The sequence below is a fragment of the Pteropus alecto genome, unplaced genomic scaffold (genome assembly GCF_000325575.1).
Source record: "Pteropus alecto unplaced genomic scaffold, ASM32557v1 scaffold279, whole genome shotgun sequence".
Classification (NCBI taxonomy): Eukaryota; Metazoa; Chordata; class Mammalia; order Chiroptera; family Pteropodidae; genus Pteropus; species Pteropus alecto.
In genome coordinates this window covers 105,771-132,407 of record NW_006443262.1, presented here as the reverse complement: position 1 = coordinate 132,407, position 26,637 = coordinate 105,771, and the positions used below count along the sequence as shown (strand labels likewise).

Below are 26,637 nucleotides of genomic sequence, written 5' to 3'. Positions count from 1 at the left end.
TGATGATGCCTTTTTAAAAACTAATTCTAGATTTTAAAAATCCAAAATATTATTGAGCTTCTTAATCTCCAGCCTATTTTCCCAAAATTCATACTAAATTCATAAGCTATTCTGTATGTGTAAGACTTAAACTAGTTGTATATATAGTTTCAGCTGTTATGTATAGTGCAGAGGCTTTCAACAGGAATGAAAATAAGCTCTTTAGATTTCTCCAGTGATATGAGATTCTTCTTGTTAATGCTTGTTTTATTCTCTGCCCAGACTGAAATGCTCTGAGATTTTAAAAAATTCTAGGAAAAAGATTGTATGGTTTTTGCTGTTTTCCTACCTCCCTCCTCCTTTGCATTCTATAAAATTTCAAATTTCAAGTATTACAAAGACCGTGGTAGCTCATTAATTTTCCAACGGGTGAGCAAATAGATGCCATGATGGGAGAGCAACAGCCAGTGAGCAAAAGGTTTCCTGAAGACACCAACCTAACAGATACCCAGCCACCTATCCTTGCCACCGCACATGAAGATGGACACCTCCGCTTGTGGACTATCGAGGTGATAAGGCCCGTTACTAACCTGTAGTAGCAAAGGGTGGGAAAGAGAAAAAGGATTATTAAATGAAACTTAACCTTTTAAAGTTCCATATAGCATCCAATTTTAGTATGTTGAAACCTTCTAGCCAAATTGTTGGTTCTGTAGCTTGCTCACTGAAAATGCTAGTCAAACTTCACAGTAGGCCGGTTTTGTAGCTCAAAAGATCAAATCATCAAAATTGCAAAGTTAACTATTTCATATCTTTCTTTTCTTTAAATTGAGCTATGGTACATGCCACTAAATATTTTATTGGACAAATATTAAAGGATATTAATGATGCATTATAGTAACATAATATAACACTGAAAAATTAAGTACACATGAATTTTTAGTTATCCAAACTATGAGAAGAAGTTATTACATTGTGATGAGTGTCCTTAAACATTTTACAGTGAAAATATAACTTTCAGTTACCAGAATAACTTGGGGTGGAACTTGGGGTGGAACTTGGGTGGAGTTTGAATTGGGAGTTTAGAAGATGATGGAAAGAAGGATCTTGAGTAGATTGGTGATGATGACGATGAAATCCTTTGTGAAGCAAAGGAGGTGGTGTCACTTGTAAGGCTCCTTTCTGGAGGGAAACGCAGAAAGTAGCAACAGTTTTGTATGCTAGATGGTGGGATCCAACAACAGAGCACGATGGCTGTCTGCTAGGTAAAACCTCCAGGTCTATCAGTGGATCATAGCTTATTAGAGGAAAACTCTTAGTTGAAAAATATAAAATACTGTAACAATAATGTTCCCTGAGATGATCTTGGTATTGGAACAATGCCTTTTTTTCTGATAGAGAGATAAAAGACTGAGATAGGAAGAGAAAAGATTATATGCAAGTAAATCTCAGGAAATGAGTAGCAGATTCAAATTCTTTCTTCTCAAGCTTGGATGTTCGTTCTCTGAGACAGGCAATGCCTGTGGGAGTCCTTCCCAGAGGTGACATATTAAGCACTGAAAAGCAATTTGCTAAATTTGAATCTCCTACGATCTCTAATCTTGCACCAGTATTTAAAACCAGATATTTTTAAAAAGGCAAATGCTACATTCCTATTTAAAACAAGTGAGATACACTTAAACCTGAACAGAATGTTTGTTTAAAAGGAGGATATATAACTGGAAAAGAAATAGAAGGAATTTCATGAACGGGTCATGAGAAGTACAAAAAAAAAAAACCAACAAAACACCAAGTGTAGGGATGATCTGTAATCATTAGAGTCTAGATGTTTATCCTTAATAGTTGCCTACACCTTTATGAATATTTAATTCAGGAAAAGAAATTCATATAGATTGTTTCAAATTATTTTTATTACAAAGAAGAGAATCATGTTTTAGTAGTAGAGATAATTCTTTAGATTATTTATAGAGAATCTCAATTCCAATATGAATATTTTATAGAGTTTATTATCATAATTTATTCAGGGAAGACTACTGAAAGATATGCTACCTTTTACAAAGCATTCTGCCATTTCTCTGACATCTCTGCATGTTGACTCCTGTGCCAGGATTCTACTGACGGGAAATGTGGGTAAGTCATCATTATCCTCAGGTAGTCGGCCACGGCTGTTGTAACTTACATGGTGTAAAAATGGATGTAGGAAAATACATGGCATTTATTAATACAAAAGAATAAGAGAGATCCTCAAACACTAGAGAGTGTTATGAATAGCTCACTGAATAAATAGAACAATGAACGAATATCAGAAGAACCTATTTAATTCCTAGCTCTTTCCTTAAAGCAAGAATTCTATCTTTTCCAGCCTTAAATTGGGTACAGATCTGTTCATATTTTACCTTGCAAATTGGAAAGAATGTAAACTTTTCATTTTTAATCTTGAAAGGGTTATGTGGCATTAATTTTCATTGTTAAAGGGAATAGTGAAATAAACTAGCAAAGAAAGGGATCATTTGTTCCCAATAGGGGACTTTATTTTATATTTATTCTTATAACTAATATATTTGGTCTTCTTTCATGTAACACTATTCTTTCTCTTTTGATGCTTCCTACTTCATTTCTTCTATCTTTTGAATTAAACATAAATTTCTCTTTTCATCTCATACTTTTAAAGATTATGTGTATGAATGCACGTGCGTGTGTAAATGCAATTTTTAATTTTACTAGTGTTTACCTTTGGTTTGAAAAAAATCCAATTTGTTAGAATTTAGACAGAAACAGCATCTTTTCAGTTAAACAGAAAACAACCCACTTTACCTTTCTTTTTGTTTTCTACACCCACCCTTTCACTTATCATTTGCTAATGTAATCTTGAGATGTGTATCCAGGTACTGCTAGTACGTTAATAATTAAATTCTACATCTTCTCTTTTAAGAACATTATTTTTATTTCAAAAGTTTTTTTTTTTTACAAAATTTACAATAAATCATGTTTTACCAACAATTATTTGAGTCTTCTGGAGATTATAGAAAATAATTGTTTGTATTTACATTCAGTATTATCAGTGAATTTACAACATTTATTTAAGGTTATCTTTATTTTATCTAGTTTTATTGCCCACCACCAGTCCTTTTATACTCTGATATTCTTATTCTTGACTTCTTACTTTTACTTATCTGTCAGTCTCCACAGTTTCTATAAATATCGTTTCTGTTTATGGCAGAATAGTAGAGAAATCTAAGATCATGCAAATTTTGTTAAAATAGCTTGCATATTTTTGCTGTAACTTTACCTAGTATGGGGTAAGCCTTTCTAACAGAATGCGGAGAACTGAAATTTGAAACTGTACAGAGAATTCCCAGAATGCCCTTCTGTTGGGATTATCTCTCTTTGCCTCTGCCCAGAACATTTTACTGTTATATAATTGATCTACTTCTTAAGATTTGTAGTTTTTGCTGTGATATAGAAAAATAGAGCAGGGGCAATTTGAGATCCAATCTAGCCTCATCTATATTATAAATAAAAGAAGCTTCTTCTAGATTTCAGCCTTTGACTTCCTTTTTCTGCGCTTCAGTAGATGTTTTTAAAAAACATTCTATGAGGTTGGTATTTAGTCACTATTTAAATCAGGCATCCTCAGATATCATTTGTTATTGCTTTTTTGTTGTTAAACAGGCTTTATTTTTTAGATTAGTTTTAGAGTTGTGGAAAAATTGAGCAGAAATTACAGAGACTTTCCATATACACCATGCCCATACCACCCCACACACAACATCCTGCACCAGAGTGGTACATTAGTTACAATCAATGAACCTACATTGACATGTCATTGTAACCCAAAGTCAATAGTTTACTTCAGGGTTCACTCTTGGAATTGTACATTCTATCGTTCTTAATAAATGTATGCTGACATGTATCTACCATTACAGTATCATAGGATAGTTTAATACCTTAAAAATCCTCTGTGCTCAGCCTATTCATCCTCCCTCCCCACTAACCCCTAGCAATCATTGCTCTTTTACTATCTTCACCATTTCTAGAATGTCGTATGATTGGAATCATACAGTATATACCCTTTTTGTATTGGCTTCCTTCTCTTGGTAATATGCACTTAAGATTCCTCCATGTCTTTTCATGGCTTGTTAGCTCATTTCTTTTCAGAGCTAAATAATGTTCCATTGTCTGGATTTACCACAGTGTGTTTATCCATTCACTTATTAAAGGCCACCTTGTTTGCTTTCAAATTTTGGCAAGAATAAATAAAGCCTTTATAAACACACACAGGTTTTTGTGTGAATGTAAGTTTTCAACTCTTTTGGGTAAATACTAAAGACAGTAATTGCTAAATCATAGGATAAGAGTATGTGTAGTTTCGTGAGAAACTGCCAAACTGTCTTCCTAAGTGGCCGTATCATTATCCATTTCTACCAACAATGAATGACAGTTCTTAATGCTCCACATCCTTACTGGCATTTGATGTTCTCAGTGTTTTAGATTTTGGCCATTCTAATAGGTGTATACTGGTAGTATCTTACTGTGGTGTTAATTTGCATTTCTCTAATGACATAAGATGTGGAGCATCTTTTCATATGCTTATTATCATCTGTGTACCTTCTTTGGTAAAGTTTCTGCTCAGATCCTTTGCTCATTATTTAATAAACTCATTTTCTTATAGTTGAGTTTTAAAAGTTCTTTGTATATTTGGATAACAGTCCTTTAACAGATGTCTTTTGCAAGTATTTTCTCACATTCTATGGCTTGTCTGCTTATTCTCAGTGTCTTTTGTACATCAGAAGTTTTTAATTTTAAATATTCTAAATTTCTCTTGAGATTTCTTTTTGACCTATTATTTAGAAGTATGTTGATTAATCTCCAAGTATCTTGAGATTTTCAAGTTAAGTTTTTATTATTGATTTCTAATTTAACTCCATTGTTCCTTTTCCTATATTGAGAACATAAATTTTATAATTTCTTTTATTTTAAATTTGTTAAGCTATAATTTATGGCTCAGAATGTGGTCTATCTTGATGAATATTGTATAAGAGCTTGAAAAAATTGTATATTCTGCAGTTGTTGGATAAAGTAGTCTATAGATGCCAATTATATCAAAGTGATTGGTGGTACTATTGAGTTCAACTACATCTTTACTGATTTTCTTCTGGCTAGGTCTGTCCAGTTCTGATACAGGGGTGTTGAAGTCTCCAGCTATAAAAGTAGATTCATCTATTTCTCCTTGCAGATCTAATAGTTTTTACCTCAGGTATCTTGATGTGCTGAGACTAGGCATAGACATGTTAAGGACCAGTATGTCTTCTAGGAGAATTGTCCTCTTTAACATTGTGTAATGCCCCTCTTTATTCCTGATGATTTTCCTTGTCCTGAAATATTCTCTATTTGAAATTAAGATAGTTAGTCCTGCTTTCTTTTGATTAGTGTTAGCATGTAAATCTTTATCTCTTTAGTTTTAATCTATATATGTCTTTGTATTTAAAGTGGGTTTCTTGTAGACAACATCGAGTTGAATATTTTTTGAATCCATACTGACAGTCTCTGTCATTTAATTGGTCTATTTAGACTAATGACCTCTAAAGTGATTATCAATACAATTGAATTAATATCTACCATATTTCTTACTGTTTTCTGTTTGTTGACCTTTTTTTCTTTTCTGTTTTTGTCTTCCACTCTTTTTCTACATTTTGTGGTTTTAAGTGAGCATTTTATATGATTCCATTTCTCTGCATTCTTAGCATATCAATTATACTTTTTTAAAACTTCTTTTAGTGATTTCTCCAGAGTTTGCTATTTATATTAACATCTAATGTCCACTTCAAATAACACTATACCACTTCACAGGTAGTGCAAGTACCTTATAACAACTAAATATTCCTAATTCCACCCTCTCATCCTTTATGCTATGGTTGTCATTCATTTCAAATATTCATAAATAATAATAATTAAATCCATTGTTGCTGCTATTTTGAATAAACTATTATCTGTTCTTCTTTGTGTTATCTTCACTCATTTCTTCTCTTATGCTCTTCCTTTCTTTTTGTAAATCTGAGTTTCTGCCCCATATCATTTTCTTTCTTAAGAACTTTTTAAGAAATTACCTTGCAAGACAGGTCTACTGGCAACAAATTCTGTCAATTTTTGTTTGAGAAAGTCTTTATTTCTCTTTCACATTTTTAAAATTTTATTTTATTGTTAGTTTCAAGTATACAGTACATTGGTTAGACATTTGTAATAATTTCTAAGGATACAGAATAGTAGGATTTTTTCTCAACATTTTAATTATTTCACTCCATTCTCTTCTTGTTTGCATTGTTTCTGAGGAGAAGTCAAATGCAATTCTTATCTTTGCTCCTCTATAAGTAGGGTGATTCCCTCCATCCCCGGCTTCTTTATATTTGATTTTCTACAGTTTAAATATGGTATGCCTCGGTGTAGTCTTTGTTGCTTTTTTAAATCTAGTCATTGTGACTACGATTTGGATTGTAAGGTGATTATCTCCACAATATTTAGAGCTTTGTTTAGTTGTCATATATTCATTTCTGTTTCATCCACCCTGATGTGTAAAAGAACTTTGACTCTGAGTGTATAAGGCAACCTCATTATGACTTATTAAGCCAGAAACAAAAAATAATTGCTACATATAAAAATTGATATATAAAATTTTTTCTTTCATTTCTGATTTCTCAAATTCTATTTTATTTACCCTTATAAATGCCTGCATCAAAATCACTTGGTAGTTTGGGTAGTATTTACTTAGACAACAGAATATCTAATTAAAAGATTCTAATATTTAAATTTTATACAGAAGGACACATTATCCTTTCCAGTATTGGTTCCTTCCTGGATCCACCTCATGATGAAAAGGTAAGAACTTTAGTTTTGGTTTAACTAGTGAATCACCACATATTTATTCAGCATTTCTCTGTGCTAGACACCACAAAAGATAGAAATACAAGACTCCCAACTCTTAAGTCATATATACGACTATTGAAACTTAAGCTATAAGACAAATAACAATGATCTACTGGTGAAAAGAGTGGATGAATGATTGAGTGAGCCAGCCGGTGGTCACTTTACATCTACTTCACGTTTGACTTATTTGTGAGAATCTATGCAGAAACCCAGAGCTAAAAAGAATTCATACATTATCTAGTCCTCCACAGTCAGTTTCTATATTTTATACATCTTCATAGAAGAAAATTCCATAACCTTTCCTTGCAAGCTTAACCTCGTGCCCAATGCTCAACCATTATTATTTTCAAGAAACTCTTTCTCACATCTAGTCTCAATCTTCCATATAATTCAAACATGTTATTCTATTTTTAGTGTTAATGAACTATAAATGTCACCATCATCTCCTTATTTTATAACTATTTATCTATGTACTTCTTGTGTATATGTGGATGTATATATATACATATAGACAAATATATACATGTGGTATATATGTGTATAAAGGCTCAACACTAATTAAAGAATATAGCAAGAAAGCATTATGTTAGCACAGCTTATTTACCTGTAAGTTAATACTTCAAATCCAAAAGCTAAATGTTAGCTCAAATAATAATGTTTTATTTTTGAATTATAGGTGTTAACATATGGATATTTAAATTTAAATATTTTATAAATTTAAAAATTTAAAAATTTAAATATTTAAATATCCGTATATAACATATGAATATTCCAATCTTGCAGTATTTTATTTTCATAAATAAAATGAAATAATGTTTGAAACAATAACCATTCTAAAATATTGCAAGATCCTAAAGTACAGATATTCTATGAAGTAGGATAGTCAAAACTTGGCCCAGAAAGAAAAATCATACATATGGTTGCATACACATGCATACAGAAAAAAAAAAACAAAAACCGAGCAGTGTTTTTCTAATTACAGACTGTAATCCACTAGGGGGTTATAAAATCAATCTAATGAGTGTCAAGCAGTATTTTCATAAAAATGGAAAAGAATAGAGTGAAATTAAATATGGTGGAATAAAACAAATAATATCAGTGTGTGTTATACACAGTAAGGTTAAGTATTCTTTTTGTTTCTTTTTGTTTCAAAGAATCTATTATACTTTTTATAAAGTTCAGCTATTTAGCTTTAGTATTATTATATACATACACTTTACAGAGGGGAACTCAGAGTGGCTTGCCTAGGATCACAAAGACAGTTAATGATGAAGTCAGGGTCAGAACCAGGATTCTTGCCCTCTAATCAAGTGTATTTTTTATATATAACATGTACTGCTATCAAATGAAAAACAATAAGGTTCAGTTTATAAAGCACATTTCATTTATCAACAACTATAAATGTCCTATAATTAAGGCATGCTGCGAGCTGAACAAAAGCAATGATATGCTTAAATCATGTGTAAAGAGAAGATTATCTAATTGTTTCCTTCTACTTGTGATGATTCTCAATATTCTACTATTAATTTTAACAGATAAAAATATGATTTTTGCAAATGGACTTTCTATAAACTGGCAACCAAGATCTTTCAAAATTCAAAGGAATATTTGAAACAAAGTTAAATAATTATATTGAATTACAATAATAGAATTTATTTTAAAGCATTTTTACCAACTTAAAAGAAGAGACTCTATTTTAGTAACTTATTAAATTTTTCTTCAGTCAACCTTTTCTATATTTGGAGAATATGATTTTCCAATTTGTACATAGCTGCTTATTTATAAATATACAACAGAATCTGGTTATAAGATGTCTCATTATTGCATAGACTAATATATATGATGCATTAAGCCAGATTCAGTTATAGATTACAATTATGATGAAATCTAATATGTCATTCCATAAGTCAGAGGTTAATCTGGTTCTCTTGCAACATTACTCTTAAAAAAGAAACTCTGTAGAGTACAGATATTCTATGAAGTAGGATAGTCAAAACTTGGCCCAGAAAGAAAAATCATGCATATGATTGCATACATATGCATTCAGAAAACAAACAAACAAACAAACAAACAAACGGAGCAGTGTTTTTCTAATTACAGATTGTAATCCACTAGGGGGTTATAAAATCAATCTAATGAGTGTCAAGCAGTATTTTCATAAAAATGGAAAAGAATGGAGTGAAATTAAATACGGTGGAATAGAATAAATAATATCAGTGTGTGTTATACACAGTAAGGTTAAGTATTCTTTTGTGAAGGATACTGAAACTCATTTCAGATGCATGTACAGGTATTGTGTGTCTTTACGGGGTCATGAAGTAAAATGTAATTCTTACTATAGATATGGTCATATTAGGGAAATGCTTGTCTACCAAGGCAGAGATCGAGCCCTTGGAAGACCAGATTTTCTTGAACAGCTTAGAGACCATAAGAGGTAGGAGAATGCAGAAGATTTCATCCTGGGAATTGAATCAGAAGGCCAAAAAATTTAGGGGTAATTGTGACTAATCTTTGTTAAAGTCTAGATAAACAGGAGCCTTAAAGGAGAACTGTAAGCTATCAGAATTCTAGCCACACAAATGCTCCTAGGCAAATGACCCAGGAAGAAGTAAGGTCTTAGTCTGTGTTCATCAGTGGTAAAGGGAACATACTCTAAGGGGATGTGACTGCAGAGCAAGATCTCAGTTGACAACCCTTGTTTATAAAATTTAGAAATAACTTCTGAGGCCTCTTTAGGGGCTCTAAACTTAAGAATAAGCCACATCCTGAAGGAGCATACTAATCAAGCCTCATTATGTCTTTGAAAGAGAATGAGCTGGGCCCATTTCTTTCATTAATTCTTTGTGGTATGTAGTTATCATATACTCCCACCCCCCAAAAAAGAATAAAATAATGAGAGCTATATCTGAATAAAATTTGAAATTAGGAAAAGACTTCTTGCCAATCTCCCCTTTAGTGTCTACTCTGCTTCTTCCTGTTTCTAATTAAATTCACTCTCGGTTCTCCCACAACCGTTATCCTAAGGCTATTCTTTCACCTAGTCAGTTAGTAATCTCGATGAAATGAACTGCTTCTCATCAAATAAATGATAAATTGCTAAAGACATAAGATACTTCCTCGCCCAAGGATATTAACGAATATCTAAAAATGGAATTTTTGGTAGCTTAACAAGTAAGAGAAGAGCTAATTGAGGTAAGGACTTCATCATCTTCCACAGATGGTCACACCAGTCACTCATAAGATGGGTCCTTTAATGATTAATGGTTTTGCTCAAGGTTGAATTTTGATCAGCACACACTTATTCTAACATATACGCATTATTTTTGCCATTTAGAAATTCAAGCAGCTGCTTGCCTGGCGTGCTCATTCTTTAGAAATTATTCAAGTAATCTATGTAGAAGAAAAACAAGTGGTGCTTACTGCCTCCATCGATGGCTCAGTAAGGTACTGACTTTCGTATCGCGAATTTGGAGTTTGAGTATGAGAGGAAAGACTGTTAAGCTAAAGTTTAAGTATACGCACTAGATGCAATGTTGATTAGCTGACAAAAATAAATCAACAAGTAAAGGTGGCACAAAAAGGCTTTGAACAGTTGGCCACTGATTTGGAATTCTTTTCCATGCACAAGGAAACGAGAAGCCATTCTCATCTATGTTAGAAGGTATAATAAATACTTTCAACAAACGTGTTTTTTGTAGACTTATTTCAAAGAATTAAGCAAGATAGTTAGGTCAGAGCAAGAGGCCCACGCCCAGGGAAGACCGCAAAAAGAGACACAGGATCAGAAGTTATAAAAAGTTACAGAAAAGAAAAACTAATATTGAGAAAAGTTAAAGTGAGCTAATTATTTCAGTGACAATGTGATTGATTTTATAAAGCCTACTTGCTTTTTTTTTCTTCCATGGCTGCCTCAACTGATTTAGAGGGGTTAGCACAGTGTTGCAATTGGAGAAAACCGAGATGATTTACATGAGGAGTGTGGCCAATTACATTCTCTTAGAGAGCCTCCCTTCAGGATTAGCTTTTTTTTTTTTTCCTCATTGAGGTATAATTGACATATAACATTACATTAGTTTCAGGTGTATAACATAATCGTTCGATATTTGTATATATTGTGAAATGACCACCACAAAAGTCTAGTTAACATTTATCACCACACGTAGTTACAAAAAATTTTTTTCTTGTGAGGAGGACTTTGAAGATCTATTCTCTTAGCAACTTTTAAATATGCGATATAGTGTTATTAACTATAATCACCATGTTATACAAAGCCTACTCATTTTTAATGGCCTATATAATGCTAAGTATACATACACAAAATGCTAAAACCATATATATATGTATGTATATATATGTGTGTGTGTGTATATATATATATATATGAAAAGAAATGTTATGACATTTATTGAGACAAATTGCTGCATATTAAAATGTCTTAAAATCATGGTAATAAATTGTCCTCTTATGGAACTAAAGCTAGGTAAGATCAAGAGAAGCAGAGAGGCTCCAAAGTGTGTTAGAGAGTTTGAGAATAATAAAGATGAAAAAGAAAAAATATTTTATGTTGCATAAAAGGCCCTGGACTGAAATGCAACAGACCATAGCTAGCTGTGTGAGTGTCAGACTGGTGGTGACTTAGCCAGGGACAGGCCATGCAGTAACCAGGAGGTGTGACTCAAGATCTGGATCTTCACCTTGTAAGAAATAGCCACCAAAGGCTTTTAAGTGAGTGACTAACATAATTTGAGCAACATTAAAAAAAATAAATTAGGAGAGAGTGACCTCATCATGCCAGAGTGAGACAACTCCTTCATATCGCCCTGTAAATCTACAGCTAATTGGACATCTAAAACCTTACATGGATTCCTCTGCTTAACACATTAGGATGCCTGAGAGATCCATACATTGGTACATCAGAAGGTTAGGCATACTGAAATGTGTAGAAGAGGCAGGACAGGGGGAAGGACAGGGATGATGCCCACAGATGTAGTTTTCTGGCCACTGCAGCTGAGCTCCTAGACACAGCAAATATAGTAACAGCAGAGGAGTCAGCATGAGGGCCCCTCATCATGACCTACAGAGGGTAAGAGGGGCAGCAGCAGTGTCAGTGCCCCAGAATCTGGCTCCCTCCCCAGATTTCGGTGGAGGCCAGTGGCATCAATGGGCACCAGTGACCATAGGGAACCAGGTAGCACCAGGCAGTCTCACAAACCTGGATCCCCCCAACCTGCCACATCCCCACACCATAGTGGTGTTGCCTCAAAATCAAGTGACATGGACACAGCTGAGGCACCCACCTCAGTAAATGATGACTGTCATGATTCCCAACCACAACCCCCACCACAGCAATAACTCCCATGAGGACAGCAATGATTCCCCACCACGATAAACACCCACAGAAATGATTCCCCACCACGATAAACACCCACAGCAGTGATTCCCCACCACGATAAACACCCACAGCAGTGATTCCCCACCACAATAAACACCCATAGCAATGATTCTCCACCACAACTCCACAGTAGCACAGATAAGAGAAAACAAAAACTTGCAGTAGAGCAACATCAAATGGAAAACAAAGGAAAGACCTCTAAATATAAACCTGTTGAATTGTTAAAATCAAATGGTTCCTAATTAAGAAAAGCATTTGCTACTTCAAATGTGCCAGCAGAGGTACAATCCATCAAGCATCACAAACAACCAAGGTAACATGGTAACACAGAAAGAAAATGATAATTCTCCAGAAACCAAACTCAAAGTTATAGACATATGTTATCTAAATGATAGAGAGTTAAAAATAGCAGTCAAGAAGAAACTCCACAAGATACAAGAAAATGCATACAGGCAGTTCAATGAGCTCAGGAATCAAATTAATGAACAAAAAGCATTTTACCAAAGACATTGAAACTTAAAAAAAATATCCTGTAGCTGAAGAACTCAATAAATGAGATGAATAATGCATTAGAAAGCACTGGAAATAAAGCAGATCACATGGACGAGAGAATTACTGAGCTAGAAGGGTAGAAATCTAGAAATAATTCAGGTGGGAGAGGAGTGAGAACTAAGATTGTAGAGAAGTGAAAGAACTCTACAAAAACAATCTAACTCCATTAGAAAGAGCAACATGAGGATAATGTATACCCCAGAAGAAGAAGAGAGAGTGGGAACAGAGAGCCTATTTAAAAAATGATTAGAAACCCATATCTAGGGAATGAACTGGACATTCAAGTACTAAAAGATAATGGAACACCTAATTACCTCTAAGAAAGAAGACTTTTCAAAGACATATTATATTAAAATTGCCAAAAGTTAATGATAAAGAAAGAATTCTCAAGGCTGTCAAGGTGAGGGGGGATAATAAGCTACAAAGGAAACCTCATGAGGTTATCACGAGATTTCTCAGCAGAAACTTCTCAGGCCAGGAGAAAATAAAACGATACATTTGAAAGAAAAAACCCACTAGTCAATAATAACATATCCAGCAAAGGTATCCTTCAGATAAGAAAGAGAAATAAAGACTTTCCCAAACAAAACAAAGCTAAGGGAATGTAATCACAAGACCTGCATTATTCCAGACAAAATAGACTTTTAAGCAAAGGCTATAACAAGAAACAAAGAAGGACCCAGGAATTCCACTTATTGGTACTTATCCAAAGAAACTCAAAACACTAATTTAAAAAGAGATATGCATTCTTCATATGTTTATTATAGCATTATTTACAATAGCCAAGATATGGAAGCAATCTAAGAGTTTATCAATAGGTGGATATATAAAAAGATAGGTACATATATACAATGAAATATTACTCAGACATAAAAAAGAATAAAATCTTGTCATCTCCAACATGGATGGACCTAGAGGATATTATGCTAAGTGATAGAAGTCAGAGAAAAACAAATACCATATGACTTCACTTATATGTAGAATCAAAAAAATGAAAGAAACAAACAAACAAAACAGAAACAAACTCATAGATACTGAGAATATTTTGATGGTTGTCAGATGGGAAGGGGGTTGAAGGGTAGAGTGAAAAAGGGGAAGGGATTATGAAGTACAAATTGGTAGTTAAGAAGTAGTCATGGGGATGTAAAGTACAGCACAGGGAATATAGTCAACAAGATTGTAATAACTGCATGGTGTAGATCAGTACTGGATTTATTGGGATGATCACTTCATAAGTTATATGAATATCTAACCACTATGTTGTGCACTTGAAACTAATATAATATTGTATATCAAGTGTAATTGAAAAATAAAAGGTATTTTAAAAAAAGAATGACTTCTGGCATATACCATTAGGTGAATATTGGTGCCATTCATTAAGAGAGGAGTCACTAAAAGAGAAAAATGTTTAGAACATGGATGAATGAAGAAGAACTTTCAGAAATGTTCAGTTCAAAGTGAATCTGTGGGGTTAAGGTCCTATTTGGAGCAAAGAGAGCTGCTTCTTTTGTCAAAAAGGGGATCTGCTATTTTATCAGTAGGAAAAATTAAGAATATGACATTTTATTATTATAGGTGCTCTTCACAACTCTGTCACTTGGGTCTCTGCTCCAACTTATTTTCAGCTACCTGTCCTCAGAAGTGTTAACTAGGGATTGTAGTACACACACACACACACACACACACACACACACACACACACACACCACATTTGCGTGCACACCTCTGTTATAAGCAGCCCCTGCTCAAACCAGTAACCCTTGACATGAGGAAATTGCTTTTATGATTTCTTCAAGTGAAGATCTTCCTAGAAACTCAGTTCAAACAGCCTAGCTCTATTCATAGCTATCTCAGAATACACTTCTCTTTATAACTAAGCCACATTCTTTTGCTAATACTAGCTGCCACTTTCTAAAGGAAGAAGTGATTTTAACACTAAATTTGTCAAAAATTATGATTTTATAGTATGAAAAAAATAATGGCTTAGCTCTGAGACAGAGGATAGAAGGGGCTAAGAATTTATATCTGAGGCCCAGGAAGTTCATATCAGGCTAAGAGGTAGGATCGGTGATCTGGGAGAATTCTACGTGGAACAGGAAATGCCACCAAAAAAGGAGACTAAAGTTACTTCAGTCCTTGCCTACAATAGAATGAACTTAAAGTTGTCCTGAAGTTAGTCCTTCACCCCTCTAACTTCTGTGTGGAAAAGATTGGTCCATCTCGCTTCAGGTCTGGCAAGGCCATGACGTTTATGGCCTTGGGGACCTTTGGGGAATGCAAATATATAAGGGATGTATGATGCTCATGTTACATTCTCAGAACACTGTCAGATGTGAGGAGTCCCGATGGGATACCTCTGCTCTGCCTTCTCTTCAGCGCCTACTGCTTGGATCTGAGATACCATTTGAACTTTGTGCAGTCTGCTTTGAATTCATTTAGCTTATCCTCCCTCTGGGTCATTGCAGCAGGCATATGATGATTATTTCCACCATTTGCTACTCTGAGGTTGAAATCAAGACATAAAAGGAGGATCTTCCAAATACTATTTTATCTTTCCATATGACATAAGGCAAACACTCCTGCTAATAACAATTCTGTATTACTTTAAACCACTTGGGCTATTTAGAGGGTCCCCCTGGAGTGAATTGATGGTAAAATAATGCATATAGATGAAGAGCCACTTCTTTTACCATCCTATTTCAGAACTCAGTTTTAAAAATTAGTATATTATTTCCACAATAGTAGGAATTGTAGATGGAGATTGAGGATTTTGATAACAGTAAAAGCATCAGTAAGTATCTCCTACCATAAGTTCTACTGTTGTTGATACAATAAGTAGACAGCTGAGATATAGCCCATTCTAAGACCTAATTCAGCTAATATACTGTCAGTCAACATGTATTCTGATTAACTTAATTAAATTAACTAAATGAGCTATGTTATTTGGGGGAAAAAAATCTGTTCTTTATTTTCTGGCTTAATGAAAGGATATCATAAGTACAAATTCAAATTGACATTTCCCAAAATTGTTGTACATTAGAATTGTAACGGATAAAATGTTTACGTTATGATTAACTCCATAGGAAGAGTCCCAGACTCAAGTTTATTATCCCTGATGGACCAGTGAAAAGCTAATCATTAACAAAAGAACTTCCACTGAATTCCTGTTACTTTATTCTCCCTACCTTTGCCTTTCCTCAGGCTCTGGCATGCCCAGAATGGCCATTACTGTGGATATTTTGGACAGCAAAGATTCTTTGAAATATCACAGACAAGTGATTTCATTTTGCCTTGTGATGTTAATGAATATCCCATAGAAATAAAAGAAGAAAGCAAGTTCACAGAGAAGAAACAAAAATATGAATATCCTCTGGTATTTGACCGGCAAAGGTAAGATCATTGGGTGTTTGCTTTAGATGGCAGACAAGAATTAAACTATTATGATACCGTAACACTGTGCAGGACATGTAGAATTCAAAAGTGGAAAGCCTGAAACTCTTCAACAATATTTCAATCCAATAGAAGAGTACATAAAAATCTATAATTCAGGGTAATAGTACAGCTAAGAACACCAATTCTTAAGATAGTCAAAGAAGGACAAACAGGATTTATTCAAACAAAGAAGACTAAAGAGGAAATTGCCTAATCAAAGGCACAAAATAATGAAAGGCTATTACAGTCTTTCAAAGCTTGGAGTCCAGGGAGCAAGTAGGGAAGATGTGGTAGATAAAGCAAGAATGTTTTCACATTATAAGTAAAGAATTATATCTTGTCTGTAAAAAAATGGGCCTTCTTCTGTAGAAGTACTCCATCTTAGGACATACTGCTTATTTTTTTTAATGTTTTTAATGCTTAGTTCTGACTTTTTAACTATATACTTAAGTAAGTTTTAACTACAGTAGAAGCTATCCTGAGTCACACAAATATCAAGCATTGGTTTTTTTACCCAAAGTTTCCTCATTCCTACTGTACAGGTTTTTCCAATGGTTATTAATGAATTTAACTACATGGAATGTTCAAGTTTAATAGAAATCTCTTTGGCTTCCCTGGAGGGATATCTGGGAAGCCAAACAGAGTAAGACTTAAGTGCAGAGGTAGCATCATTAGGGCTGATGCTTTGGGAACCAGAGAACTTGGGGACTCAGAGAATAAAGAATGTAATGGGTACTTGTTTGGTAGGAAGAGAATTCAAGATATGTGTATGTACTAACAGTTTTTCCTGCATCTTCATACACAGATGGAGGAAAATGAGCTCAATGTCTTTGCTTTTCAAACGTGTATCTCCCAAGGCCTTTGAAGTGGAACATGATTTTAAATTTTTCGAGTCTCTTTCTTCCCCAAAGGTAGCTTTAAAAAACAAATAAAAACAGTTTGCTTTTGTTTTTTTGAATTTAGATATGTACATTTTATTAGTTTTCTATTGCTGCCATTATAAATTACTACAAACTTAACGGCTTAAACAATACAAATTAATTATTTTACTGTTCTTTAAGTCAACAGTCTCACTGGGCTAAAATTAAGGTATTGCCAGAGCTGTGTTTCTTTTCTGGAGGCTCTACAGGAGAATCTCATATTCTTTAGTTTGTGGCCCTCTTCCTTCGTCTTCAAAGCCAGAAATGTTGCATCTCCCCAACCAGTTGTTTGTGGTCACATGACTTTGACACAACAGGAAGGAGTCTCTGCTTTTAAGGATTCTCATGATTAGATTGGACACACCTGGATACTCCATCTCAAAGTTCTTAACCTTAATTACATCTGCAAAGTCTCTTTTGCCAAGTGAAGCAATATATTCACAAGTTAAGGGTGGAGGGATAGGGTGTGGATATCTTTGGTTGTCATTATTTTACTCATCACAAACTGACATACTTTTCTTCAGTGCAGAATTAGGAGAGAGAAGCATATTGTTATTCATTCTATTTCTAACATTTCTAAAGAATGAATATAGCATGAGTCTCTAGGCTAAGTTCTGGCATCAATCAGCTAAAATTGATTTACTCAACATCTTTCACAAAATAAACCAAATTTACCTTTCTAAATTTACCTCCCATTACTAACTTACAGTTGCTCATCCTCTACAAATAGCTGTGGTTTCCCTGAGCATTCCCCTCAGTCTTCTGGCCCTAGAGTTCACCTGGGCGGGCCATCCTTGCCATATCCATGACCTATATCTGCCAAAGTCCATGTTACTTTTCTAACTGCCTTTATAACTGACAGAAGATTAGTATCTAGAATAGAAAAAGAACTAAAAATCAATAAATATAAAAGACAATCCAATTTTAAGACAGGTCAAATACTTGATAGACACTTCACAAAAGAAAAAAAAAGTCTAATAAACACATGAAAAGATGCTCAACCTCATTAGCAAACATGGAAATTCACATCAGTAATATAATGAGATACAATTTTATACTCACCAGATTGGCAAATATCAAATAGTCTGACAATATCAAGGCTCAGTATGCATTTGGCACAATCAGAACACTGATCTCCTGGTGAAAGTTGTGTAAGTTGGTAGAACCACTTTGGAAAACAATGTGGCATTATCCAGTAAAGTTGAAAATTTACTAAATATCAACCCTGGGGAACATCTTGAACATGTGCTTAGGAGGCAGGTACAAGAATGCTCGGAACAATATTGTTTGTAATAGCAAAATCCTGAAAGCAGCCTAAATGTTCATCAACAGTAAAATTGGTAAATCAATGATAGCATATTTATAAATTGTAACACTATGGAACAGTGAAAATAAATGAGTTAAAATAACACTCACGTACATGAATGAATGTTCTAAGCATATTGTCCTATTGAATGAGGAAAGTTTTACATAAGAAAATATACATAATGATTTCATTTATATAAAAGACAAGAAGAGGTAAAACTAAATTAAATGTTATTTTGCTTTTCTAGTGCATATAAAGCAAAACTATATAAATAAAAGCAAGAGAAATAAAAGCACAAAAGTCAGGATAGTCATTACATCTGAGGGCTGGTGAGGACTGAGGCCAGAGGATGGTACACTAAGAATCTCGAAGTGGAGGATATTACTCCAATGTAAAACAGCACAGCAAGTCCATGAAAATGTATCATGTCATCATTCTTTTACAGTGTCACCTTCATATTTAATAAATATTTAACACTTTCTAAATGAAGCAATTTTCAAGAAGAAGCGTGACAAGCAGAACAGGCATGAGATATGGAATATAACAGAATTAGGTTTAATCTTAGATAAATTATTTATTTATTTTTTAGGCGAGGCAACCCTTGGTTGACCTCATAGATTGCAAGGACCTTGTCATCTTACAATTCCTTATTTTTTATTTTTTACGCCTACAGCACCTGGTCTTCCTAGATGGTCTCCCATCCAAGTACTAACCAGGCCTGACCCTGCTTAGCTTCCAAGATCAGACGGGATAGAGCTTGTTCAGGGTGGCATAGCTGTAGACTTAGATAAATTATTTTATCTCTTTCCTCATGTGAAAAGCCCCTGAAGAGTTGTTGTGAAAAGTGAGAAAACATACACCAGGTGCATTGTAGACACTCAGTAAATGTTAATTCCACTTTCCCCGAAGACCCCAATCTCTTCCTGCTATGTGTCTCAAATATGTTCATGTATCATGATCTACACTGAATCAAAACTATTTATATACTGACCTTCACATCCCACCACTAAATCATAAGCTCTTCATGGGCAATGATACATGCATAGCTATGTAACAGATACTCAATTTTGTTGAATAGGATTGAAATAGCACAATCCGAAAATGAAGATTAGTATTCACTTTTAATATTCTCTTCTAATTTTAAGATAAATAATTTTTAAAAAATAAGTTGTTAACTGAAACAAATAAATTTGGAGAAATCTCTAGAAAGGTTTTAAAGCTCTTGAGACAATTAAATACCCCAAATATTACAAGGCATGGCCTCTCCGTATCACACCTTAAATACCTTTCACTTAGGAATCTCTGATTTTACCAGCAATTTTGTTTTGCCCATTCCTTTTTATTCTCAATTATGTAATATTTAACTATTCACTTTTTTATGCTAATTGATTTTTGACATGTTATCAATAACAATACAATGGTAATAATTATTATATTTGAGTAGCAGCCTTACCATATACATTATCTCATTTGATCCTTATAATAGTCAACAGGGCAAAAATTTGCCTAAGGTTATGCAGCTAATAAGTGACAGAGCCAGAATTTGAACCTAAGAATTTTATTACTTATGGAATGTGTTCTTTTCATTAAACATTCACTCTTCTGTTTTACAGCTTCGAAGACATGCCTTGGAAGGTTTCATGACTGAAAACAAAGAAGCGGGGATTATTTTTGGTTCTCTGCCGATATATAAGGTGTGTTGAACATTTCTAGACTAGAATGGTTAAAGAACAATAAGGAATCTGACATCTCCTTCCTGACCCTGGACTCTCAAGCAAGGTTGGAGGAAATCACATAACTAAGCTGACTGATGCTTCCATAAACATGCAGAGAAGTCTTCAGTTCTATGTATTAATGGCCTTGATCACTTGTCTCTGGCATTCCACATTGAACAGTACTATAGGAAACTATTTCAAAATTTATCAGCTACATGATAAAATTCAAATGCTTTTAGCCTGGCCTACAAAACATTCATGATCTGGCCTCTGTATAACCTCATTTATACCACATTATACACTATACTCCAGCAATGCCAAATCGCTTGCTATTCCTTAAGCATCACACTATTCCTCCCTCTTCTGTGGCTTTGCCTGTGTTGCCCCTCTGCTTAGAATTCATCTACCCCTTGTTTTCCTCTAAATCCTTACTCATCTTTCAAATCTCCATTTCAGATAATCTCTGTTAATTTAAAGAACTCCATAACTAGCCAAGAATAACAAACTGTAGATCAAATATTTCAAGTTCATCTTAACCTATTTCTTAAAATGTTACTTTTCCTTCCTAAGAACATGTTCATTGTAATAAGTATCAAACACTTAGGCTACAGATGATGCTGTGGGTGAAGTATTAAGAATCAATAGTAGGAAGGGGAGTGTGTTTTAAAGCAATTGGAACATCTCACTCCCTATCATCCACCCCTGAATTCACATTATAGAAGTAATCACTTTAGTTTGTCTTACTAACTCTTTATTAATGGCTTCTAGGTACCAAGCCCCACTAGTCTAAGATTCCTTCCACTCATTGGTTCAGATGTACAAAGGGAGTCTTCAGATGGCATTCCAGGAAAGAAGAAGGGAGGTCATGTTCAACATGAAAAAGTAAGTTGGTACTTAGAATTCATGATATATGCCATTTCTGTTTGGATTGTTAGTTATTGTGTTCCCAGAAATATTCTGGGCTTAAAATTATCTTGGTTCATACTCTTTTTATAAATATTCCAGGATGCATGTGTTTTAGCTTAGTGAGCTGGAAATCATGAATTTGTTAGACAGAGAAGAAAATCAAACAGGGCCTCTGAGCCTGACAAATAAACTTTACTAGAGTTAAGACTTAGGTTTATCCACTAGTTTTAAACCTCAGGCAATATAATATAACATATCTGAGAGCTGTATAACCATCCTTGCTTTTTAATCTTATTGTATTTACAGAATGAGGCCATGACATCAAGTAGTTTCTGGTTTACCAGACAAGTCAAGGAGAATTTTTCCCATGTATTAATAGGAATAACTAACATACAATTCCTTATAGTTTACATAGTGTTTTTATAAATGATTCCTTTAATTTTCACAATAATTACAAAGAAAATGTTATGCCTATCTTAGAACTGGGAAAAATGGAGCCTAAAGGGAGTTCAAGTGACTTGCCAAAGATGACATAAAAATTAAGTGATAAACTGAGATGTGCTCTGACTCCAAATTTCATGCTTATTCTATTAAACCATATAACCTAAAAAACTCAAACCCTATCACTCTTCTACTAGTTCTAGGACATTTATATGGGCCTAACTTAACCTCTGGCCATTCATCTAGTCATTAAAATAGATCAAACATAAAGACGAAGATCTAACATATGGTCATTTTTATAAGCAATGCAATGAAGTCAGACTAAAAACAGAAAGGAGATGGTTCTGTCTGCACCTAATTGAATAACAGATAACAAATAAAACAACAATAAAAAGCTGCTTTATTTAATATAGAAAACTTGACCATAATTTTGTTAGCTTGTGTACTTAATGAAAACATGAATGATTCTTGTTCATCAATTCTGCCAATTATTTGAGTAAGAATTATTGGCAATGGAAGAGTTTTTATAAAAATAATATCATTTGCTTTTAATTTTTTGAGCAATAGATAAAACAGTGGTATAAATAATCCAAAACTAACAGGTAATTAAGAGTATTTGTTTTGAGTTTTATAATTCATATATTTTATGCCCCATATTTGCATTATTTGTTTTGCTTTATTTGATGTTAAATATAACTTGCATTTTCTAAGTACTGTTTAAAAGAAACAGACCCAAAATGGAATCACTTACTCTAAGGCCCGCCAAAATTTTATACTTAACCTAACTGCTATTTCAATCTCTCCCAGAAGTAGACTTTTAAATCAATTAGTCTGAGATTTCCTGATCAGCACTAGTGAGGTCATTTTCCTGATAAGAGCCCTGGCTTTCCCCTAAGGGGAGGCAACTTTGAAAAAATTCACTCTTTTAACCTCTTTGCCCCACCCTCCTTCTGCCTATAGAAACCTTCCATTTTATACAGCTACTCAGAGCACCTTTCTATTTACTAGATGGGATGCTGCTCGATTTGGAAATCATTTAATAAAGCCAGCTAGGTCTTCAAATTTACTTGAATTTTGTTGTTTAACAGTATAAACTAAGAGACAGAAAGAAGGTGGCCAAATATGTCTTAAATGCCAGGGAGAAGACAAAAATGAAATTATAAATTAGTCATGGTTAATCTACATAATAATCTCCACTCAGAAATTGATTCTATTATGATTAATTTTATCAGAGATCATAAAATGGAATAATTATTTGTTCTAACACCAAGGAATTTTTAATACATCTGTTGTTTTAGTAGATGTTTTCTTTTTTCTTAATGGCTCCCGTAGGTCATTAACCACACAAGAAGTCAAAGGGAATCGATGTCTCTATTTACTTACAGAAAAGGTGCTACAAAGCTATGATTAAAAATTCTCTTTCTGGTTTAATGAAGAAAAAAGTGTGGCCAGGGGGTTAAAACTAGTTTTCAAAATAAAATTAGGTCCTTTTCAGAAACTGGTAGACTTAGCAAGATGACAATAAAATCTGGAAACTGGTAGAGATTTAAGCAAGATTGTCTGCAATTTTAAGAACCCAAACAGCTAAGTTGGAAAATAGTGGATGAAATTAAATCAATATGTATACATCAAATGCCTGTTTTCATAAAAAGCACTCCGAAGAAGCTGGGTATAAAATTACCTCAGAAAGTCTAGTATTCAAATTTCAGTTTTGTGAAATAAACATTTATAGAATTCCTTGAATATTACTATGTCTTGCACTCTGCTGGGCACCAAGAAGCTACTTCTCGGTCAAGAAGCTCATAGTAGTGAGGGGAGAAACTCCTCTGAGCAGAGTCCAAGAACAGGTGGTCTTAATCTCTTTGACTTATTCTTTTTAAATAATAAGAACGCTGATTTCGAGTATTGATGTCTTTAAATGGTTTTCGTGCAAATGATTTGTAAATCTCTTTAGAATGAAACAAGTTACAAAATAGTATAGGAAAACATAAATCAGGGCATAAGTTTATAGTTCGTTTTCAGTTTAAATGTGGGAAGAGAGGGTGAGAATGTAAACTTTGTGACGTCTAATCCATTTTCAAAATTGTAGAAACAATCAATAATAGAAAGATGATTAAGTTGTCAATATAAGAACAGCCAAACCTGAACAGAATTTTTATTTGAGCCAAACTGATGACATTGCCAAAAAGCAAGGTCTCAAATGCTTCAGAGAATGACAGTTTTGACATATATATTTATATACACATACACATTTTAAAATAAAAAGAGATTGTAAGGATGAATACAGAAGGTAGGAGAAAGCAAGGTACAGGGTAGTTAACAAGCTTTTGCTCCCTGGAGGGTGGTTTTACCTTCTAGGCATCTGCGGATAGGATGACTTTTGGCATTTCAAAGGTGTGTTTATCCACCTGCAGGAGAACAATGGTCAGGGCTTGCTTTAAAAATTTTTGCTAAAGAAATTATAGCCCTTGGGCATGACTACCCACTATGACCTGCCCAGGTAGGAATTTATGATCAGATCACCCTGGGAGGTTACTTTCTGTCGCTGAACTTCTACGTACCCCCTTTATCATCCAAAAGTAAAAGAGGGTATGTATGACAGCATACTCTATGGTTTTTCCAAAGAATATTTAAATAACAGAAATTCTCACAATTTTATCTTACATGAAAAGAGTACTTAGAATTCATCTACCCCTTGTTTTCAGCTTTTGAAAAGCTGACATAAGTGGAGCCATTTTAAAATAGAGCGAGGGCATCCATTCCAGAGGAACTTTCTTGAACGTCTTAGTCCTTGGACCTTTGGAATGTTTGAACCGAGCAAAAATACTTTTGAACTGGGCCAAACCAACACTGTATTTTAAACGACTTTTTAAAGCTGACAGAAATCCTGACTACAGGACTAAAAATTGAAGAGTTCTTTAGAATTAGCACTACCGGGCATAGCTAAAGAATAATGCAGTTTATTAACACAGTAGAAATTCTTTCCTTCATGTCATTGTTCCCCTTCCCTTTCTCGTAACTTCCCTTGGCCTTCATCTCCTAATCGGAACACTGTTTGGGTTTCTGCCTGAATCAGTGCTTCCAGAATAGCTATTCTTTTTGACCTCAAATAAATGCTTGTTGCCTCTCACTCTGGTCTTTTACTTTTAGGTTAACAAAATTATAACTGAGGGATATTGCTAATGATAGTGGCTAACATTTGTTTTTCAGTAAGTGTACAATCCTGAACTTTGACATGCAGTCTTTCACTTAATCTTCGAGGTAGTCATGATTATCATCCCCATTTTACAATTGAGAAAACTGACACACAGAGGATAAGTAATTTATCTAAGATCCTAAAATTAGATAGAAGAGCTAATGTTTAAACCTAGCAGTTTGATTTCAGAGCCTGCACATTTAGATACAATGCAATGTAATTCAGAGATAGGTAAGCTGCTGGGCCTCTCCTGGTCAGAATGACCATATGGGAGTTTATAAGTAATGAACAAATAATGGGAGGACCCCTCCCTTCCCTTCAGTCTCCATCTCCTCACCCTGGTTAATTTTTCTTCATGGTTCCTGTCACTACCGAAGATTACATTATATAAGAATTCATTTATTTTTTTACTGATTCTATCTCACTAGAAAACAAGATCCGTGAAGGTGGGAAATTTGACTAATTCTCTGTTGGAACTCCAGTGTGTAGAGCAGACTGACACATAAGCGATGCTCAAAGAACATTAGTTGAATGAAAGAATGAATGAGTTAGAAGGAAGAGAAGTAAGAGAAGGGAAAAAAATGAATACAAAATTAAGGAAAGCTCAGTGCAGCTTAAGAAATTGCCTTGGCTCTTCTTCGGCAGATTGAGCTAGGGAACTAAGTCTCCCACCTTGTCTTAGAGAGGAAGAGGAGCAGTCATGTGACCTATGAGTGTCCAAGTCTAAGGGATTTTTAGGTGGTTGAACTTTGACCTTCGGGTTCATTCTGTATTCTTCTTTACTTTATAACTCTCTACATCTCCTCTTCCCTTTTTTTTTTCTCTCTTCTTCCTTATAATAGACCATAAGATCAAATTGATGCATGCTGTAAATATTGGCTGAATATTATTGACAAACCAGACACTGCTTGATCTGAATTTAAACCAAATGAGTTTAACATTTTATATGTCTTCCAAAAATATCCAATTCAAAATAACTTATTTCTCATTTGTGCAATTTTCACTTATTTCATCATCAATGGACTCTGATGATATTAATATACAATATCTCTATACCTTACAACAACCTAGCAAGCTTTTGTTTTGTTTTGTTTTGTTTTGTTTTGTTTTGTTTTGAGCAATCCTTTACAAATTGGGCAGTCGGGTCCCAGAATGAATAAGCACCCAGTCAAGTAATTCCAAAGCTCCTGCTCTTCTACTCACACCCTTCTGGAACCCCATCTCCTGTTTTTAACATATTTTAACCCTAGAGGCACACAAGATAGTTAAGTAAATAACTATATTTCTAGGAGGATTAAAATCTCTGCAAAAATTAGTGGTGCACCTTAACTCTAGAAAATCGTGTTTGTCATGAAATGCCTGTTATTAACTGACATGTCCTTTATTTCACAGACACAACGGAGGAGAAGCCTGAGAAAACATTTAGTCCCACAGATAAATCTGGCTTCTTCCTTCTTCCCAGCCATTGCCAAGTAAGAGAAAATTCAGAAGTGGCTGCTGTGGCCTGAGCTGCACATGAAATGGCAAGGTCTAAATGATACTCCAGTCTTTATTTCAGGATGAAAGTGAGGGTCCACCAGACACTGTCATCCATCTCTGTATCCTCAGGCCATACTATCAATGGTGAAGATTGTTCAGAGAGCTCAGGTGGCCTCAGCTCTGAAACCAAGCAAGCAGCAAGCAGCCAGGTGGCCAACTTCTTTCATACATTGAAATCCACTTTAGGAATAGGCAATGTCTTGTTTACTGTCAGCAAAATGACAAAAGAAGCAAAATTAATAACATAAATAGATCTAAAATAATATGGTCGTAAATAGCTTTCCACCTCCCTCCATTGCTCACCTTAATTCGTAATCAGAATTATTATCCAAATGCATGCA

The 26,637-nt window shown here is 34.2% G+C and overlaps 1 protein-coding gene and 1 pseudogene across 1 annotated transcript in view; one reads left to right on the top strand and one right to left on the bottom strand.

Moving 5' to 3' along the window:
• The window catches only part of WDR64 (WD repeat domain 64), a 111,015-nt gene extending 84,782 nt beyond the window's left edge, over nt 1-26,233 (top strand). Inside the window, exons 19-27 of the mRNA XM_025041215.1 lie at nt 407-548; nt 2,001-2,106; nt 6,791-6,849; nt 10,232-10,341; nt 16,043-16,231; nt 17,079-17,184; nt 20,113-20,193; nt 20,983-21,096; nt 26,150-26,233. Of these exons, the coding sequence (XP_024896983.1) occupies nt 407-548; nt 2,001-2,106; nt 6,791-6,849; nt 10,232-10,341; nt 16,043-16,231; nt 17,079-17,184; nt 20,113-20,193; nt 20,983-21,096; nt 26,150-26,233 (991 nt within the window). The remainder of the gene's footprint in view (nt 1-406; nt 549-2,000; nt 2,107-6,790; nt 6,850-10,231; nt 10,342-16,042; nt 16,232-17,078; nt 17,185-20,112; nt 20,194-20,982; nt 21,097-26,149) is intronic.
• Nucleotides 19,164-19,282, bottom strand: LOC112472792 (annotated as a pseudogene).
• Nucleotides 26,234-26,637: the final 404 nt, after the last annotated feature.